At 39.5% G+C, this 21,536-nt stretch overlaps 2 protein-coding genes across 12 annotated transcripts in view; one reads left to right on the forward strand and one right to left on the reverse strand.

Moving 5' to 3' along the window:
- Positions 1–19,087, forward strand: part of LOC126595990 (aldehyde dehydrogenase family 2 member B7, mitochondrial-like) — a 38,504-nt gene extending 19,417 nt beyond the window's left edge. The window contains exons 1-11 of one of the 11 annotated variants that reach the window (XM_050262402.1): positions 1,965–2,281; positions 3,928–4,062; positions 4,199–4,341; positions 4,444–4,597; positions 4,680–4,909; positions 5,208–5,297; positions 17,712–17,885; positions 17,972–18,109; positions 18,215–18,352; positions 18,457–18,518; positions 18,606–19,087. In XM_050262402.1, the coding sequence (XP_050118359.1) occupies positions 2,215–2,281; positions 3,928–4,062; positions 4,199–4,341; positions 4,444–4,597; positions 4,680–4,909; positions 5,208–5,297; positions 17,712–17,885; positions 17,972–18,109; positions 18,215–18,352; positions 18,457–18,518; positions 18,606–18,879 (1,605 nt within the window). In that variant the 5' untranslated portion in view covers positions 1,965–2,214 and the 3' untranslated portion in view covers positions 18,880–19,087. Of the gene's footprint in view, positions 1–1,964; positions 2,282–3,927; positions 4,063–4,198; positions 4,342–4,443; positions 4,598–4,679; positions 4,910–5,207; positions 5,298–5,570; positions 5,745–5,830; positions 5,969–6,073; positions 6,212–6,315; positions 6,378–6,464; positions 6,947–17,711; positions 17,886–17,971; positions 18,110–18,214; positions 18,353–18,456; positions 18,519–18,605 lie in introns of those variants that run through there. The other 10 variants (XM_050262407.1, XM_050262397.1, XM_050262408.1 and 7 more) reach the window with 10 other exon arrangements.
- LOC126595989 (probable LRR receptor-like serine/threonine-protein kinase At1g07650) overlaps positions 1–21,536 on the reverse strand; it is a 29,867-nt gene that overhangs the window by 2,050 nt on the left and 6,281 nt on the right. The gene's annotated exons all lie outside the window — the stretch shown is intronic.

Below are 21,536 nucleotides of genomic sequence, written 5' to 3' on the forward strand. Positions count from 1 at the left end.
ATGATACAACTTACTGTTGTAAAAAATGAAGACATGAAACAGTATCAATTTCTTTCTTGACAGCCTATACCTTCTGAAAGTTTCTGATCCCCAAGGCATTCATACAGTGCTGAAACCCAATTCTCATCATCAATCCTCCTGCTTGTTAAAGTTACCAAAACTGCAAAAGCACAAGTATCAGCTTCAAGTTTTGACGACGACGACTCATTTTCCAACGATGCTACAATCTCTTCCCACCTTCTCAGACATGCACTACAAGCCTGATCCTGCTCGGACTTTTCGCCCGTGCCCAAAAGCTTACAATCTTCATCTAAATTTTCCAATGTGTTCCTCATATTGTCGAAAACATCTACTTTCGTGTAGTCAGAGCATCCGCCGGCTCCATTTGTTAGCTTGTCAATTCCACAACTCAAAACATCATCTTTAATACCATTCATTGAAATTAAGCAGTCTGTCTGCTCTGTCGAGTTTAAGAAGAGCTGCACTGTCCGGGGTGCCCTGTGCCCCGTCCGGTTTGCCCTGTGCCCCAAGGCGTATAAGTAATCATCAAAAGCTGCTCCGCAACAATTGCAGAAGAGAGAAAGCTGGTGTATGTGAGATAGCTCTGTCGTGTCATGTATTATGCAGGCTAATCTAAACAAGATTAGCATTTTGTTAATCAAACAATTAGTTAAGAATCAATCAAACCACAATATTTTATTGATATAAATAACAAGTAATGCCGAATGTAGAAATCTTGAGAGCGATTTCTGAAGTTGGTTGTTAAGAATTTAAGGGAATGACAAACCAATGGGACAAAACGCACGGTACAATTCTCCTGCTAATCAAGCTCATTGGAGGTCAAAATTTCATTTAAAAATAGTGGAAGGCCGGTTGGAATGAGTACAATAAACTTAACCTAAGAATCGAGAAAACCCTGTGTAGGGACACCCGATCACGTTATTCGTAGGGCAATTCTCCAAAAACAATAATAGCAGATCTTATGTATTTTGATCTCATTTTATGTTGATCTCACCCAATATGAGAGTTTCCCTAATCAGGAAGCTCTACGACCCTACCTAAGATTTCCTTCTCAAAGACAGATGTTGCACTCAAGATCAAGATTCTTAACTTTAGTTCTAAAGGTCAATTTTCAAAATTGAGACTTTGAGCTGGTGTATGATTATCTCTCTGGTTTGACAAGCATACATTTATCACCCAAAGAATATCATTTAATAGCAGAAAATTACTTTGTAAAAAGTCACAATTCCAAAACACACTATCTTCTAAGAACTGTTTGACTTGATCAAGATCACAAATGTGATAATTTTTATGCCACACAAACACCAGCAGTTATCAATTTGGACACCTAAACTTAAGATAAGTCAATTCAGAGCGCCAAATGGGAATGTCCCTCCCAAGTTGGAGAGGTTTTTTAGTGTGCCAAAATACAAGGTAGAACAACACATATTATACAATTTAAGAGATACTTGAAAAGAATTTTTTTTATAACTATATAATATGTGATATTCTACCCTATATTCCGGCCACAATGATAATTTTCACTCCAAATCTACTTTCTTGCATTGGTTTGTGAGGATTCTAGGGATTCAAACATTCTCACCGTTCAGGTAGTCGTGCGGTCAGCTTTCGTTACGTATTGTTTGTATGTAATTTTAAATAAAAATTTCAAAATGATTTCTGATCGTACAATGTATGATATACAGATAGGTAGTGAAAGAGAATCTCTGAAATCCTCACAAAGAGAATCTTTAGGATCTTCATAAAGAGAATTTGGATGAGATCCAAATCCAAGAAACATAAACATGAAGATTTTACATGCTTTCATTTTTCATTTAAATTGATTTTTCAGTATGCTCGAAATACTACATATATACTGTCTGAAGTACTATTTTGTGTTTCAAACACGTTGAAAAATCTCTTGTGAGTGTGGTGGGTTGGCCATGATTCGTGAGCCAATCAGTAATAACAATTCAATAATACAATAATATTACGCAATAAAGTTTGCAACCTTCCAGCAGCAGCAAAAGAAACGCCTATCTTTGTGGAATTCCCACTAACTGTTGATGTGCATTTGATTTTGTATAATTATATATTTTGAGGCCTCTCTCTCTCATATTGTATATATCACACCTTTGGAGTTGCACCTTGAAGCCCGTCACCTGTCACCTTGAGAGAGCAAGAGATCAGTGGTGGTGCTGCAAACTATCGATCATGGTGACTCGGAGGGTCGGCTCGCTTTTGAATCGTTCCTTCACTTCTGCTTCTATGTTTTCCAAAGGTAATCAATCTACTAACCCAATTCCCCAATTCCAACGCCTTTTCGATCTGTTGTGTTTTTTTTTATTGTTTATATTCTGCTGCCTGGATCATATGGCCGACGGGTCCGATCGGTTTGTGATCTGCATTTTGTAATATCATGCATTAGCTGCCATCTTTGTTTGGTTGGTGAGAAAAATGTAGGATGAAGAACTGAAGATTGAATCTTTTTCGAAATTTTCAGAACTTGGGTGTAAAATTTTGCAAAATACACAAAACCCATGTTGAATTTGATAATCATAAATTGTATTTCTTGAATTCTTGAGTTTTTCTTCAGTTTACATTGACATTTGAATAAAAAATAATTTCTGCACATTTTTTTCTTTCGACGTAACTTGTTTATTTTCGTCATTTGATTTTTCTGGATAAGAAAAAAAGTGTGAAATCAGTTCCCTTTATTTTTTTATTGTGGTTTGATTAAAATTTTCTTTGTTTGAATAAACAAAATTTGGATTTCCATGAAATAGATTAGGTAGAATTTTGGAGGGTTAGATGCATGCGTTTTTGGATCTCTGATCTCAAGTGGCCCTGAAACCGACCCCACCACTGGCTTATTCTTTGCTGGCTGATGTAGGCCTCCGGAAAGATCGGTTTTTCTGCCCTCATGTTATAAAGTATTGACATAGTTTAACCGTGTCGCACAAATAAGATGAGATAAGATTAACATGGTAACCGAAGGGTAGACAATCTGTCTCAGAAAGGATCCCTTCCACCAAATCCATCAAATCAAAGAATTCGGATTCTTAAAATTTGATCCAACAGCTAAAGTTAATATAACTTTTAAAATGACTCATGTTTTTAGCCGTTTAATCAAATTTTAAGAACCTTGATTCTTTAACTTGGTGGATTTGATCGAAGAAATCCGGAGATGATCATTTCAGTATTCTTGCTATCCATATTTCTGACTTTTAGCTTTTCTTATTAGTCAAACTCAACGGTGGCTTTTGGCTTTTTCTCAATCACCCACTGTATCTTTCTATGATATAGAAATAAAATCTTTTCCAAATCTGTGTGTTCAAAAATGATAATCTTAGAGATTCAGATCATTCATTTTAAATTTTACTATCCTTATTAGTCATTCTATCAGCCCATCCTAAGGTCTGAATCTCTTATTTTCTCTCTTCAACTATCCAAATCTTTGAATTTTTAGACTTCAAACACAAAAATTAAAAAGAATCTCAACTCAATCATATATGTACCCAACTGGCCAACTTGCATTTTTTTAGGAGAAATAGCCCTTCTATTTAACGAGCAATATGTCACATTAGTCATGATTATCTCAAAAGATGTCCCTACCACATTATCATGTCATTTGTCACACTATTTGGTGATCAAATATGTTACTTAAGTATACATGAGTTTGATTAATTAGTCAAAGCATAATGTGTCCGTTTATTTGCATTTAAGTTGAAGTCTCCATACTTCGTAGATTATAGTAGTTTAAAATATCATCTGCCAATATAGAAATATTAATAATCATAAATGTCTATCTTCCTGTACTTTTCTTTAATTTTGGTGTTTGTAGTATTTTCTGACTGGATATTTGACATTTGTAGTTCTACCCCGTTTATATTTTTTACTCAGTTGACTTGATTTTACTTTAACCAGGGAGGTCTTCTTCTGTGGTTAGAGGAATTGGTAAATATAGCACCGATGCTTCCATTGAGTCACCAATCTCTCCATCCGTCAAAGTAAATTATACTCAACTTCTAATTAATGGACAATTTGTAGATTCTGCATCAGGTGATCTTTCTTTTCCTTCACGAGTTGTCTAAACAGTTTGTGTTTCTCAGCATTGTGTCAAGCATTCATGTTGTTGTAATTTAACTTCAATTTAGCATTTTCTGGTTCTTCGTGTGACGCTTGGATTTGGTCTCAGGGAAAACTTTTCCCACATTGGACCCCCGGACTGGGGAAGTGATTGCTCATGTCGCTGAAGGCGATGCTGAAGATGTAAACCGCGCAGTTTCTGCTGCCCGCAAGGCCTTTGATGAAGGACCGTGGCCTAAGATGACAGCTTATGTAACTATTCATTTTACTTGTTCAATGATAGTATATGGTTATGTGAACTGTTTCAAGTTCAGTGCTTTGTTCAAATTTTTCTAATAGAACATCATTTTGCAGGAAAGATCACGAGTCCTTTTCCGCTTTGCTGATTTGATTGAAAAGCACAATGATGAAATTGCAGCCCTTGAGACTTGGGATAATGGGAAGCCATTTGAACAGGCTGCTAAAATTGAAGTACCAATGGTGGCTCGGTTTTTTCGTTACTATGCTGGTATGGACCTTTTTACACAACTACACCTTATGCTTTATGGAGTTTGAACAAAATTTATGTTCTGATCTTGGATATGCCACAGGATTTGCGGACAAGATTCATGGTCTCACGGTTCCAGCGGATGGAGAGTATCATGTGCAAACCTTGCATGAACCTATCGGTGTTGCAGGTCAGATTATACCATGGAATTTCCCTCTTCTCATGTTTGCTTGGAAGGTTGCGCCTGCTTTAGCATGCGGCAACACCATTGTTCTGAAGTCCGCAGAGCAGACACCGTTGTCTGCTCTATATGCAGCAACCCTGTTGCAAGAGGTACTTCACGAATCAAAATTTTCTGCGTCACCTTTTTTGATAAGTTCACTTTCCCATGCGTTTGCTTCGATGTGGTCTCATTTGCTTCAATGGTGTCTCGAGTCCAGTTGAAATTATTAGAGATAATCCGCCCTTCCATGCTTACTGTGGTGCTTTACCTTTCATTCTGATTTGACGGATTTTAACAACTTTCCGTTTTGAGTTGAACCTGCTGCGAGTGGATTATGTGAATGAGCTTTCACATTGATATTTCAATTACTAATGCTGATTGATTTTCCTTTTGGTTTTTTTTTCACAGGCCGGACTTCCTCCAGGTGTTTTGAATGTGGTTAGTGGTTTTGGTCCAACTGCCGGTGCATCTCTTGCTAGTCATATGGACGTTGATAAGGTAATGTATAATTAATGTAAGCTTCTTTCTTGTAATTAGCCATCTTATATAAGTTCATAAGAACTGAGAATTTCTCAAATATTTATTATATCCGCAATAACATCTTTTAATCAAGCATAACTTCTCCAAACTCATGATGAACAAATGTTGCTCAAGGCTGCAACGAATTTGAGTAATAGTAATGCGTCTGCTAGTGTTCCAGTTTGCAACTTTGCATCAATTTGTTATCTGATTGCAATGTTCCTGCTAAAATTACCGTTCATCCCTCCACAGGTTGCGTTTACTGGATCAACTGACACAGGTAAAAAAATACTTGAATTGGCTGCCAAAAGCAATCTTAAGACCGTAACTTTGGAGCTTGGTGGGAAATCCCCGTTCATTGTATGTGAGGATGCTGATGTAGATAAGGCTGTTGAGATGGCACATTTCGCTCTATTCTTTAATCAGGTATCTAAGCATTGTCTTCAGAAAAAAGTTTGATTCTAAGAGGCAAAGAAATCCATTTGCTGATTACATGACACCTCTGTTTGTAGGGTCAATGCTGCTGCGCTGGTTCTCGTACTTTTGTACATGAAAAAGTATATGACGAGTTCCTAGAGAAAGCAAAAGCCCGTGCTGAGAGACGCCTTGTTGGAGACCCGTTCAAAGGGGGCATTGAGCAAGGTCCTCAGGTAAAACGAGTGACACCTCTATTAATCTCTGACCATTAAACATACCGCTGTCGAATGTTGTTTACACAGCCTCACCTGCATTTCCGTTTTTGTATTCTAAATCAGATCGATTCAGATCAATTTGAGAAGATCCTGAAGTACATAGATTATGGTGTTAAAGCTGGAGCTAAACTGGAAACCGGAGGAGAGAGGGTTGGCACAAAGGGTTTCTATATTAAGCCCACCGTATTCTCAGATGTTCAGGTACTAATTTACATTGCAGATCATAAAAACCATAATATTTATCGAGAAACCGAAACGTGATTATATATTTATATTGATCAAAACATTGCTGTCCCGTGGAGTAGGATGACATGCGAATAGCTCGCGAAGAGATATTTGGTCCGGTGCAGACCATCTTGAAGTACAAGTAAGCAATAAAATCCTCTTTCTCTATGCCTGCTGTGATTACAGCGTCCGGCGCTTCCATTGGAACTAACGATATGGCTGATTGCAGGGATCTAAATGAGGTGATACGAAGGGCAAATAACTCTCGCTATGGACTTGCTGCAGGGGTCTTTACACAAAACATAGACACTGCAAACACATTGACTCGAGCATTGCGCGTCGGTAGTGTATTTATAAACTGCTTCGATGTCTTTGATGCCTCTATTCCTTTCGGAGGGTACAAGATGAGTGGAATCGGAAGAGAGAAGGGCATTTACGGTCTTTCCAATTACTTGCAAGTCAAGGCTGTTGTCACCCCCCTGAAGAATCCTGCATGGCTATGAACTTCATAAGCTTTTTTTTGTCATTGCCAAAAATAAATGGAGAACTGCATCAAAATAAGTGGCTGTGATGTCATGATGGCATTAATTGTTGACAAAAACTTTTGCTTCTTTGTGATGAACTCTAGAAATGTTTCTGTTGAATTAATTGTTGGTTAAGTTAATCAGTATTTTAGTGGTTGGTCTAATGGCTAATCAACTTTCTATGGTTTGTTGATGCATCCATTTTCTCCTTTTCAAATCACAAATCAAGACTCAATTTACATGATTATTGTGTCTTACTCTATCAGTCATTTTTTTAAAGGGAGATAACCGGTGGCAAGCCACGGTTATCCATCCCTTCCGAGGGTTGGGAAGACTCACAGATGCATTTCAGCCTCCCCTTGGCCACAAATCTGGCTTCCACACCAGCAGTGAGTTTCGAACCCGAGACCTTTAATTTTTAGTTTTAAGAAAGTCTCGTAATCCGTCATTTACTACTGGACCACCAGCTCGTTATTTATTTATTTTTTTTTTGTCAAAATTAATAGTATGTTAATTAGTTGTTTTGATAATTATGATACGCTGATCTAACCATGTGCCAACTGAATCCAAAACCTTTTAGTGTCTACAGAGCCAACTGAACCCAAAACTTAAATCATTGTTCAATCCATTTATTTTCACCTTCGCCTCACCGTAAAGTTTTGAAAATTAAGGTAAGACTTTCCGTTGAGATTCTTGAGGGTAGAACCCCATTTGACAATGTTTTGGGCCTCACCTCTATACTTTTCACTTATTTTTTTACTTTTCGACTTAAATATTCTACTAAATATACATTTGTTGCTCAATAAATCTTAAATCCGCTTCCAATACATTATAAAAATGTACTTAAATGCTCACGGAAAGTATTTTGGGAAAATAAAAAATTTGCATTTATTTTTTTATAAAAAAAACGTGGGTTTTAACACTCACGGTTTTAAGTCAGTTTTGCAAATTCGTAAATAAATCACCGTTCAATCTATTTATTTTCACATTCACCTCACTTTGAAGTTTTGAAAATTAAGTTGAGACTTTCCATTGACATTCTTGAATGTAGAACCTCATTTGACAATGTTTTGGGCCTCACTACTATATTTTTTACTTATTTTTTTAGTTTTCGGATTAAATATTCTACTAAATATACATTTGTTGCTCAAAAAACCATAACACTGCTTTCAAATTCCTATAAAATTTAAGTTAATGCTCATGAAAAATATTTCACAAAAATGAAAATTTTGCATGTGGGTTGACACTCACGATTTTTAGTTGGTTTTACAAATTTGTAAATAAATAAATGCTCCCGAAAAATATTTTGTGAAAATAAAAAATTTGAACTTTTATCAAACAAACTTGGGTGTTAGGCACACACGCAAAATGAGGCAGACTCTGCGCACATGGAACAAGAAGAACCTGGACACAGGAAAAACGAAACGATCTTTGTGCACGCAAAACGAGACAAGCTCCTGGCACACAAAAAGAAGCAAGCTCCATTCACGCAAAACGAGTCAGCCTTTGCTAAAAAATGTTGTGGCTTTAGGCATGCAAAACGAGGTGGGATCCGTCGTGCAAGCTGAGATCGGCTCGGCGCAAAAAAAATGCTGCACTCAAAACGGGGTGGCTCGACACACAAAAAAACAAGGATATAAATCTAAATCTAAAGGTATTTGAATCCAAATAAAGTAACGTAAGAAGAAAACAATTCAATGGAAAAAAGAAAAAAACAGAAAATAAATAAATAAATTTGAAAATGATACGATCGTTACTTTGCTGCCGATTGTCCAACAGAGCTGTCACTAGCAAGGTAGCAATTGCTCCAAGTACCAATCATTAGTGTCATACCGATCCCTCATTTTCATTTTTTTAATTATTTGAACGCTACATCAAGGCATGTTCAATAATGGAATTGTCTTCGAAAATCAAATAGTGTTCAATAAATTTTTGTTGCTTTTATGATGTTTTTTTAGGCTCTCTCCAAAGTGAGCTTATCAAAAATTTTGTTTCCAACTAATCACTCTTGAATCAAACATAGTCCTATACATTGGTATAAAATATTCGATCAACTCGACCATTCTATTTGGTGACAATATAAACATTAGCGAAATGTGGTACTCACACCGCTTGTTCATTCTTGATTGCTCATTCTTCATGATTTTGGAGCGAGTCCACTCTTGCTACACACCGACATCATCTCTATTAGACAATTTTTTCCATTTGTGCAATTATTCCACTCCCTATTTTTAACGCAACGACTTATAATTATTCTCTTTGCTCATCAAAAATTAAGATAATTTTTAAATTCTCCATAACTGTTAGAAAATTACACCCAAGTCACAATAATCATTAAAAACAAAAGGGAAGTCTCTTCTTCCCTTCCTCTCTTCACACGTCATAACTAATTAACACATTCGACTTGGCATAAATTAATTGAAAAACAAAATTTAATCAATTCCAAATTATATTATTTCTCCCATAACAATTAAAAATAAGGAAAACTAATGAAAAGTGTTTGAAAACTTTGAGTTTTAATGATAATGACAAAATAAAGGGTAAAGTGAATAGTACCAGAATTGACTTTTTAGTGTAAAAATGTGGTTTTTCTTTAAAGTGAATAGTACCGGTGCTTTTCATTAAAGTTCTCTTAAAAATAGGGGTGTGTTATCCACACATCCCTTTTTACTTCTCACACACCTCTTATTAATTTCTGTCCGTTGATCTTCTTTAATTCATCCGATTCGACGGTCGAAAACTAAAAAAATGTGAAAAAAGTAAAAATAGGTGTGTAGATATCACATCTCTAAAAATAATTCTACGTTATTAGACCCAACTCTCTGTCGACTCTCTCGAGTGTCGGCGACCTCTCTTCACGTACACTTTCCCTTCCCATAATCGACGGTAAACGCGTCGCACTCCCATTAGCCTTCCCCAACTCGAAGCACTCTACGAAGCCGCCATTTTCCCAACACCCACGTGTCTCACAGGACACGTGTCGAACGGTGAACGCCCAAGTGTGGAGCCCTCGGATCTCTCGCATTCGTCAGCGACGCACAGACTTCCAACACGTGTCCCGTACTCATCCCCTTATATAAACTCACGGACGTCCTGAACCCAAACAAACAAACAAAAACCAAATCTGAGGATCGGACCTTTTCATCCGTTCTTTTCGATGATCCAAAGATCCAACGGTTCGGGTCGCAGGATTCTCACGTACCCGGCGGTTCATCCCTGCGAAGCCATAGCTACGCTGACACTCCTGACGTCGCTCATCGCTCTCACCCGCAACATTTGCTCTTTCAAGTCGAAATTCATCGCCAGAAACGCCAGAAACGCCAGGGAAATTATCCGAAAAATTGGAGTCGTACTGATTTTTCTCGAAGAAGTCCGAGACGGGTCGTTGGGTCTTCCGGCCTCCGCGGTTCTGAGCTTGTCGGAGCTCCACTTGGCCTTCCAGAAAGTTCAGTTCTTGCTGGAAGACTTGGCCCGGGACGACGCCCGGGTATGGATGCTGATGAATTCGAGTCGCGTGGCGAGTCAATTCCGTGTCCTGAGTCGGGCCATGGGTACGGCTCTCGATGTTCTCCCTCTCGGGTTGGTCAGCGCCGCCGTCGAGGTCAAGGAGCATGTGCAATTGGTGGCCAGGCAAGCGCAAAATGCGGGGTATGAAGTCGACCCAGATGATATTCGGGTCGCGTCGGCAGTATGTGTAGAAAGCCAAGATCCACAGTTTCTAAATATCTCTCATCTATTGATTCAATGTAATAATCTTACAGTGATGCAGCAGTGTAAATATAGACAGTACACTGCTCTTGCAATTACAATTATATCCTTATCTAATCTATCTATTTACATAAGAAACTTAACAAACATTTTAACAAACATCTAACTAATTTTACTTGACTCTTTACACCCCCTCAAGCTGAACTTGGAGGCATCGAAAGGTCCAAGAGCAAGCTTGGATTGCAAATACAGAAATCCAGATTTAGACAAAGATTTAGTAAGAATATCAGCGAACTGATCTTGAGAACACACATACTGGACTTTGAGAAGATTAGCAAGGACCAACTCTCGGATATAATGGTAATCGAGTTCAATATGCTTGGTTCGAGCATGACAGACTGGATTGGATGCAAGAGATATGGCAGACAGATTGTCACACCAGAGAGAAGGACTTGAGGAAGATGAAGGCCGAGATCTTTGAACACTTTGCAAATCCATGTGATTTCAGCGGCTGTGTGCGCTAACGATCGGTATTCTGCTTCAGTTGATGAACGAGCAACCGTGGGTTGCTTTTTAGCACTCCAGCTAATAAGATTGGATCCCAGAAATATGCAATAGCCACTAGTAGATCAGCGATCAAATGGACAGCCAGCCCAATCAGCATCAGAATAGGCAGTAAGATGAACATTACCTTTCTTGAACCACAAACCATGACTCACGGTGGCTTTGAGGAATCTGAGAATACGTTTGGCTACTTGAAGATGGGGTTCTCGGGGAGCATGCATAAACTGACAGACTTGATTTACAGCAAAAGATAAATCAGGTCGAGTCCAAGTTAAGTATTGCAATGCACCTACAATAGATATGTATTCTGTTGGATCAGGTAACAATGGACCGGTGTGATCGAGTTTATTAGATCCCAGAAGAGTGAGACATGGTTTAGCACCATCCATGCGGGTCTTGTGAAGTAAGTCAAAAATATACTTGCTTTGATGTAAGAAAAGACCATCAGCAGATCTCTGAACCTCAAGACCCAAAAAATAATGCAAGGGGCCTAAATCCTTCACAGGGAAAACAGTACTGAGTTTCTGAATGAAACTTTGACAAGCTGCAGGATTTGGACCTGTGACAAGTATGTCATCGACATACACCAAGACAATAACAGGAACAATGTCTTGGAGCACAAATAAAGAAGCATCAGATTGAGATTGATGGAATCCCAAGGACTTAAGGACTGCAAATAATTTGTCAAACCAGGCCCGAGGGGCTTGTTTCAAGCCATACAAGGATTTTCGAAGCTTGCAGACATGATTGGGATAAGTTGGATCACTGAAGTCAGGAGGTTGCTGCATGTAGACATCTTCTTGAAGGTCACCGTGCAAAAAAGCATTACTGATATCCAATTGATTTAGAAACCAATCATATTGGACTGCAAGAGAGAGAAGAATTCGAATGGTGACGGGTTTGGCAACAGGACTGAATGTTTCCTTGTAATCCAAACCAGCTTGTTGATGAAATCCTTTGGCCACAAGCCGAGCTTTGTATCGATCTATAGTGCCATTAGGATGTTTCTTGACCCGAAACACCCACTTACATCCAACAATATTTTGTTGGGAGGTAAAAGGAACGAGAGACCAAGTGCTGGTTGACTGCAGGGCATTAATTTCATCCTGCATAGCAGACCTCTAATGGACATGTTTTGAGGCCTGAAGATAAGTAGTGGGGATAATATCAACCGTATCTGGTAAAGGGTGTTTGGTGGCTGAGTAGGCCTTGGGTTTAGAGATGCCAGCTTTAGACCTAGTGATCATAGGATGGGTATTAGTAACTGAAGAAGGCTCATGAGTTACGGGAAGATCCTCTTGAGGTACGGGAACATCAACAGTTACTGGAAGATTCACTTGAGGTACTGGAACATCAACAGGTACTGGAAGATTCACTTAAGGTACTGTAGATGTACCAGATTGAGCAGCAGGTATGGTGAATTGCAGATTGATAGATGAATGCACTTGAGAAGTATCAGGAAGAACATTAGATGCACCAGGAAAAGCAGAAGATATACTCTGAAATGGAAAGGTAGTCTCATCAAATATGACATGCCGAGAGATATAGACTCGTTGTGTAACTGGATCAAGACAACGATACCCCTTGTGTTGAAGACTATACCTAAGGAAAACACATGATGTACTTTTGCTGGCCAACTTGGATGTAGTATAGGGTTTGAGTCATGGATAACAACAACAACCAAAAATTCTGAGTCGAGAATAATCTGGAGAAGTGCCGAAGATGAGTTCCCAAGGGGATTGCAGTACACCACCAAGGGGAAGTCGATTGATCAGATAAGTAGCAGTTGAAAAGGCTTCAACCCAAAACATATGAGGCACTTGAGATTGCACTAAGAGTGTACGAGCAGTTTCAACCAAATGACGATGTTTCCGTTCAACACATCCATTTTGCTCAGGAGTATGAGGACTAGGGCTGGGCACGGGCCGGGCCAAGCCGGGCCGGACCTAATTTTCAAGGAACCGGAGGTTAAAAGAAACGGGCCGGGCCGAGTCGGGTACATCATATTTCATTACAAGAATCGGACCGAACCCGGCCCGTTTGAAACGGGCCGGTCCGGGCCGGGTCCACCGGTCCTTGGTTTTTTTTTTTTTTGTTTTTTTTTTTTGCGAAACCGCTACGGAAAGGACTCCAGAACCACCGCCATGCTGCCTTCGTCGTCGCGCCACAGCTTCTCCACCGAGCCCCGCGCCGGCACCGCCACGTTTCTCACCATGGCCAACATCCTCACAAGCAACACCTCCATGCTTACTCTGAGTCGTAGTATATGTACCCTTTACCTGGTAATCCTTCTGAACACTTGTTCGTGAGACATGAGCCAACTGCCTCCATCACTGCCCGATAAGTAAAATTTTCCTCACTTAACCCATTGTCTACAAAACTGCTTCCATTACCTGTAAATCAAATAATACAATTAATGAACAAGTCAGACATAATTCCTGCTACTAACCAATGATTCCTTTCATACTACATCCGAAGTTGGGAATAACATATGGTTTTATTAAAGATTTTATTAAAGATGTCTATTCATAAGGATGATTTTGTCATAGAACTAAGCAATGAAATTCTGTAGTTAAAACAAGTACGCAGAGCATCGAATCCAAGCAATATAATGAAATTCTGTAGTTGTTTCGATTTTTATATTTCTTAAGAGAAACTGAAATCAAAATTAATATTAAAACACCATAAAGTTAAAAAAAACCAGAACCATTCCTGCCATAGAATTCTCAGAACATAAATTTACATGCAATCTAATACAATTTACAAATGGAAACATAAATAACTAGAAGTTACTGATATCAGTTCAAAGGTTGGAGTATAATTACCGCCAATTTCAGGGATAGGCACAGAGACAGAAGAGGACGGCCTTCCAGCAACCAAACTTCCTTCAATGTAAGAAGAAGACCTAACGGGCTTCACACAATGAGATTCGCCCATGCCCACCCAGAGTACAAAATTATTGGTTGATTTGGAACTCAGAAAAGTGAGATCGAGAATTGAGAGGGAGAAGATCGAGAATCGACAGATTCGAAAGGGAGGACTAAGGAGAGGAGAGTCTTTGTGGCGATGAGATCGTCTTCGTGTCGTCGTTGTCTAGGGGGAGAATAGTGTGGGTGGGAGGAAGGAAGTCTCAAGTCGAGGACTTGAGTGGGAATCAGTGGACTCGAAGGCGGCGGATGGACGAAGAAGAAAGGGGACGAAGGATGACGAGGAAGAAGGGGGACGGATGAGGGAGTGAATCATGGATAATGGATTAGGGTTAGAGACCATAGTTAGAAACGGGCCATCCGGGGCCCTGTTTTTCTATACCCCTAAACCCGGCCCGCCCCTAAAATTTCAAAACCCCGGCCCGCCCCGCCCCGTTTCACTTATGAAAAAATTGGAACCGGCCCGTACCCGCCCCGAACCTTGATTACCCGCCCCTACCCGCGGTTCCTGTACCCGTTTGCCCACCCCTAATGAGGACAACTAAATTGTTGTAAAATGCCATGAAGTTTAAGATAATTTTGAAATTGATGACTAGTAAACTCACCCCCTGAATCAGAGCGAACAACCTTTATTTTATTACCAATAGCATTCTCTACATAGGACTTGTATTCCACAAAAGTTGAAAATACAGAGGACTTGGACTTTAAGGGAAAATACCAGCTATACTTGCTGTAATCATCAACAATAAGCAAGTAATATCTATAGCCACTCACTGATACAACAGGAGATGGCCCCCAGACATCACAGTGCAACAGTCCTAGACTTGTAGTAGATACAGATTGAGGAGTACCAAAAGGAAGCTTGTGATTCTTTGCTAAAGCACAGTCTTTGCAGAAGAAGGCCAGAGAGGATGTGCCTTGGACAACAACTTTATTGGTAGACAAAACTTTACGAAAAATAGCAGAAGATGGATGACCAAGTCTGCTGTGCCATATGCGAACATTAGCAGAAGTACTTACAAGTGCAGTAGGAGAAGAAGTGACATTGGAGAGAGCAGGTGAACTATGGAGCGGAAAGAATCCATCTTTAACTTGGCCCCGCAAAAACGTCCTCCCCGTAAAACGATCCTTGACAGAGGATCCATGAATATCAAGAGTCAAAGAACAATCATTATCTTTAATAAACTGATAAGCAGAGAGGAGACTATGTTTCATTTGAGGCACATGAAGAACATTGTGCAGTTTAAAAGAGTGAGCAGGAGTATGCAAAATAGATGTGCCAATATGATCTATAGACAAACCTTTACCATCTCCGATGTACACCTTGTCTTCACCATGATAGGGAGTAGGAGATTGGATATTTGATATATCATTCGTAATGTGAGAGGTAGCACCCGAGTCTATGAGTCAAGAATTGGAGGAACTTGCAGTATAATGAGCACACATGGCAGCAAGTTTAGCTGGGGGAAACTTGCCTGAGATTTCTGGATTCATTCGGTCGAAGCAATCAAGAGCGTCATGACTAGTAGAGCCACAAATTTGACAATGAGTTTTATGACCTGAAGAAGAAGCATGATGATTGAATCCAGAGTTATAAGATCCTCGATTGAAACCAGAGTTGAAATTACCACGATTGGAACCACGATTGTAGTTGCGATTAGAACCACGGGTAAAGCCTCGGTTAGAACCACGAGTGTAGCCTCTGGTAGAATTATACCGAAAGGAATTCTGAAGTGGTGATGCTCCAGGATTTTGAGCAACAAGAGCTTGTGGTGGTGGTGTAGGAAGGAGATGCGCTTGGCTTTGCACAGAGAATGCATGAAAAGGCTCAAAAGAGGAAGATTTCTTGCGACGCTCCATGGATAACTCCTTAGTGAGTAACAGGCCATGTAATTCATCCAACGAGGTAGAAGAAAGGCGAAGTAAGATAGAATCAGTGAAGGATTCAAAATCATCAGTGAGACCGGCAAGAGTCGCGGCAATGAGATCACGATCGGTGACAGAGGCACCAGCTGCAGTGAGAGAATCGGAGATCTCTTTGATTTGTTGAAGATAGTCAGCCATGGATTGAGAGTCTTTCTGAATATTTTGAAGCTTCGAACGCAATTGATGAATGTGTGCATCCGAGACACCACCAAAACGCTGCTCAAGTTTGAGCCAGAGATCACGAGCGGAGGAAACACCGACGGTGAACAGAATGATTTCCTCAGAGAGCGTCGAATTGAACCAGATAAGCAGATTCTGATCTTTCTCATACCATTGCTCAAAGTGTGGATTGAGGGAGCGATCTGGAAGAAAGGGAGATGGACAGGGCTCAGTGCCATCAACAATCCCTAGAAGCTTGTAGCGACGAAGGATCAGAGCAAACAAGGCTCGCCACGGCAGATAATTGGAGCGCCGGAGCTTGATCGGAACCATACTGCCAATGTTCTGAATCGTGAGAGAATTATACATCTGAGAGGTATTGAGATTTGGGGAAGAGGAATTAGGGTTTGAAGGAGGCACCGACTTAATTGGAGAAGAAGAATCAGAGGGAGATGCCATCAAGATTCAAGAAAAAGAAAGCAAGAATCTGAATCGGAGTATAACAACAACTCAAACAATCACGTCAGAGAAGACGATCAGAGAGGAGCGGAAGATTGAAGAAGAAAATTGCAGGATCGAAGAGGCCGTGAGGCGGTTTGGCGATGGTACCATGTAGAAAGTCAAGATCCACAGTTTCTAAATATCTCTCATCTATTGATTCAATGTAATAATCTTACAGTGATGCAGCAATGTAAATATAGACAGTACACTGCTCTTGCAATTACAATTATATCCTTGTCTAATCTATCTATTTACATAAGAAACTTAACAAACATTTTAACAAACATCTAACTAATTTTACTTGACTCTTTAGTATGGTCCGTTTTGTCCGGGTTTGAGAAACGGGTCCTTCCGGGCGTGGGAGATTTGAAATGGGTTCTCGAGTTTCTCGGGATTAGGAAGTGGGGCAAGTGCGAGAAGCAAGTCAAGTTCTTGGATTCGGAAATTGGTCTCGAGAATTTGAGCGAGGAGAAGAGAGAGGTGGCATTGTTGAGCAGCCTGAAGGGGTTGATGTGCTACTGTCGATGTGTGTTGTTCGATTTTGTCGATGGGGAACCGGGTCGAAGATCCGAGACCAAATGCGGCGGCGGCGGCGAGGCGGTGGGTTGCTTCAATTTAGAAGATTTCCGGTGCCCAATTTCGCTGGAAATCATGGTTGATCCGGTGACGGTAGCAACAGGGCAGAGCTACGATCGGTGCTCTATTGCGAAATGGTTCAGAGCTGACAATCTCATTTGTCCCAAGACAGGGGAGAAGCTCAAGAACACGGAAGTGGTGCCGAATTTGGCGCTGAAGAGGTTGATCCAGCAGCTCTGTTTCGAAAATGGTGGTGCGTTTGCTGATTCGGGTCGTCGAAATCTCGACATTGGGAGGGCTAGGCTTGCAGTTGCAGGGAGTTTGGCAGATGAGGGAGCCATGCAAATGGTGGCCGAGTTTCTTAATGGAAGGCTTGCGGTTGGGACAGTAGAAGAGCAGAACAAGAGCAGAACAAGGCTGCTTATGAAATCCGGCTTCTTACGAAAACAAGCATTTTTAACAGGTCTTGTTTGTTTGAAGCCGGTGTGGTTCCACATTTGTTGAAGATGTTGTGTTCCAGTTTGCAACTTTGCATCAATTTGTTATCTGATTGCAATGTTCCTGCTAAAATTACCGTTCATCCCTCCACAGGTTGCGTTTACTGGATCAACTGACACAGGTAAAAAAATACTTGAATTGGCTGCCAAAAGCAATCTTAAGACCGTAACTTTGGAGCTTGGTGGGAAATCCCCGTTCATTGTATGTGAGGATGCTGATGTAGATAAGGCTGTTGAGATGGCACATTTCGCTCTATTCTTTAATCAGGTATCTAAGCATTGTCTTCAGAAAAAAGTTTGATTCTAAGAGGCAAAGAAATCCATTTGCTGATTACATGACACCTCTGTTTGTAGGGTCAATGCTGCTGCGCTGGTTCTCGTACTTTTGTACATGAAAAAGTATATGACGAGTTCCTAGAGAAAGCAAAAGCCTGTGCTGAGAGGCGCCTTGTTGGAGACCCGTTCAAAGGGGGCATTGAGCAAGGTCCTCAGGTAAAACGAGTGACACCTCTATTAATCTCTGACCATTAAACATACCGCTGTCGAATGTTGTTTACACAGCCTCACCTGCATTTCCGGTTTTTTATTCTAAATCAGATCGATTCAGATCAATTTGAGAAGATCCTGAAGTACATAGATTACGGTGTTAAAGCTGGAGCTAAACTGGAAACCGGAGGAGAGAGGGTTGGCACAAAGGGTTTCTATATTAAGCCCACCGTATTCTCAGATGTTCAGGTACTAATTTACATTGCAGATCATAAAAACCATAATATTTATCGAGAAACCGAAACGTGATTATATATTTATATTGATCAAAACATTGCTGTCCCGTGGAGTAGGATGACATGCGAATAGCTCGCGAAGAGATATTTGGTCCGGTGCAGACCATCTTGAAGTACAAGTAAGCAATAAAATCCTCTTTCTCTATGCCTGCTGTGATTACAGCGTCCGGCGCTTCCATTGGACCTAACGATATGGCTGATTGCAGGGATCTAAATGAGGTGATACGAAGGGCAAATAACTCTCGCTATGGACTTGCTGCAGGGGTCTTTACACAAAACATAGACACTGCAAACACATTGACTCGCGCATTGCGCGTCGGTAGTGTATTTATAAACTGCTTTGATGTCTTTGATGCCTCTATTCCTTTCGGAGGGTACAAGATGAGTGGAATCGGAAGAGAGAAGGGCATTTACGGTCTTTCCAATTACTTGCAAGTCAAGGCTGTTGTCACCCCCCTGAAGAATCCTGCATGGCTATGAACTTCATAAGCTTTTTTTTGTCATTGCCAAAAATAAATGGAGAACTGCATCAAAATAAGTGGCTGTGATGTCATGATGGCATTTATTGTTGACAAAAACTTTTGCTTCTTTGTGATGAACTCTAGAAATGTTTCTGTTGAATTAATTGTTGGTTAAGTTAATCAGTATTTTAGTGGTTCGTCTAATGACAAATCAACTTTCTATGGTTCGTTGATGCATCCATTTTCTCCTTTTCAAATCACAAATCAAGACTCAATTTACATGATTATTGTGTCTTACTCTATCAGTCATTTTTTTTTAAAGGGAGATAACTGGTGGCAAGCCACGATTATCCATCCCTTTGAGGGTCGGGAAGACTCACAGAGACATTTCAGCCTCCCCTTGGTTTCAAGTCTGGCTTCCACACCAGCAGTGGGTTTCGAACCCGAGACCTTTAGATTTTAGTTTTAAGAAAGTCTCGTAATCCGTCATTTACCACTGGACCACCAGCTCGTTATTTTTTTATTTTATTTTTTGTCAAAATTAATAGTATGTTAATTAGTTGTTTTGATAATTATGATACGCTGATCTAACCATGTGCCAACTGAATCCAAAACCTTTTAGTGTCTACAGAGCCAACTAAACCCAAAACTTAAATCATCGTTCAATCCATTTATTTTCACCTTCGCCTCACCGTAAAGTTTTGAAAATTAACGTAAGACTTTCCGTTGAGATTCTTGAGGGTAGAACCCCATTTGACAATGTTTTGGGCCTCACCGCTATATGTTTCACTTATTTTTTTACTTTTCGACTTAAATATTCTACTAAAGATACACTTGTTGCTCAATAAATCTTAAATCCGCTTCCAATACATTATAAAAATGTCCTTAAATGCTCACGGAAAGTATTTTGGGAAAATAAAAAATTTGCATTTATTTTTTTACAAAAAAACGTGGGTTTTAACACTCACGGTTTTCAATCAGTTTTGCAAATTCGTAAATAAATCACCGTTCAATCTATTTATTTTCACATTCACCTCACTATGAAGTTTTGAAAATTAAGTTGAGACTTTCCATTGACATTCTTGAATGTAGAACCTCATTTGAGAATGTTCTGGGTCTCACTACTATATTTTTTACTTATTTTTTTAGTTTTCGGATTAAACATTCTACTAAATATACATTTGTTGCTCAAAAAACCATAAAACTGCTTTCAAATTCCTATAAAATTTAACTTAATGCTCATGAAAAATATTTCACAAAAATGAAAATTTTGCATTTATGGCAAAAATGTGGGTTGACACTCACGATTTTTAGTTGGTTTTACAAATTTGTAAATAAATAAATGCTCCCGAAAAATATTTCGCGAAAATAAAAAATTTGAACTTTTAACAAACAAACGTCGGTGTTAGGCACACACGCCAAATGAGGCAGACTCTGCGCACGCAGAACAAGAAGAACCTGTACGCAAGAAAAACGAAATGAGCTTCGTGCACGCAAAACGAGACAAGCTCCTGGCACACAAAAAGAAGCGGGCTCCATTCACGCAAAACGAGTCAGCCTTTGCTCATAAAAAATGTTATGGCTTTAGGCATGCAAAACGAGGCAGGATCTGTCGTGCAAGCTGAGGCTGGCTCGGCACACAAAAAATACTGCACTCAAAACGGGGTGGCTCGGCGCACAAAAAAACAAGGATATAAATCTAAATCTAAAGGTGTTTGAATCCAAATAAAGTAACGTAAGAAGAAAACAATTCAATGGAAAAAAGAAAAAAAACAGAAAATAAATAAATAAATAAATTTGAAAATGATACGATCGTTACTTTGCTGCCGATTGTCGACAAGAGCTGTCACTAGCAAGGTAGCAATTGCTCCAAGTACCAATCATTAGTGTCATACCGATCCGTCATTTTCATTTTTTTAATTATTTGAACGCTACATCAAGGCATGTTCAATAATGGAATTGTCTTCGAAAATCAAATAGTGTTCAATAAATTTTTGTTGCTTTTATGATGTTTTTTTAGGCTCTCTCCATAGTGAGCTTATCAAAAATTTTGTTTCCAACTAATCATTCTTGAATCAAACATAGTCCTATACATTGATATAATATATTCGATCAACTCGACCATTCTATTTGATGACAATATAAACTTTAGCGAAATGTGGTACTCACACCACTTGTTCATTCCTGATTGCTCATTCTTCATGATTTTGGAGTGAGTCCACTCTTGCTACATACCAACATCATCTCTATTAGACAAATTTTTTTATTTGTGCAATTATTCCACTCCCTATTTTTAATGCAACGACTTATAATTATTCTCTTTGCTCATCAAAAATTAAGATAATTTTTAAATTCTCTATAACTATTACAAAATTACGCCCAAGTCACAATAATCATTAAAAAGTCTCTTCTTCCCTTCCTCTCTTCACAAGTCATAACTAATTAACACATTCGACTTGGCATAAATTAATTGAAAAACAAAATTTAATCAATTCCAAATTATATTATTTCTCCCATAACAATTAAAAATAATTCCACGTTATTAGACCCAACTCTCTGTCGACTCTCTCGAGTGTCAGCGACCTCTTTTCACGTACACTTTCCCTTCCCATAATCGACGCAAGGGCGGAGCCAAGTACAAGGCTCCCCTGGGCTATAGCATAGAGAGAGTTTGGT

Source organism: Malus sylvestris, chromosome 13 (assembly GCF_916048215.2).
Source record: "Malus sylvestris chromosome 13, drMalSylv7.2, whole genome shotgun sequence".
Lineage (NCBI taxonomy): Eukaryota > Viridiplantae > Streptophyta > Magnoliopsida > Rosales > Rosaceae > Malus > Malus sylvestris.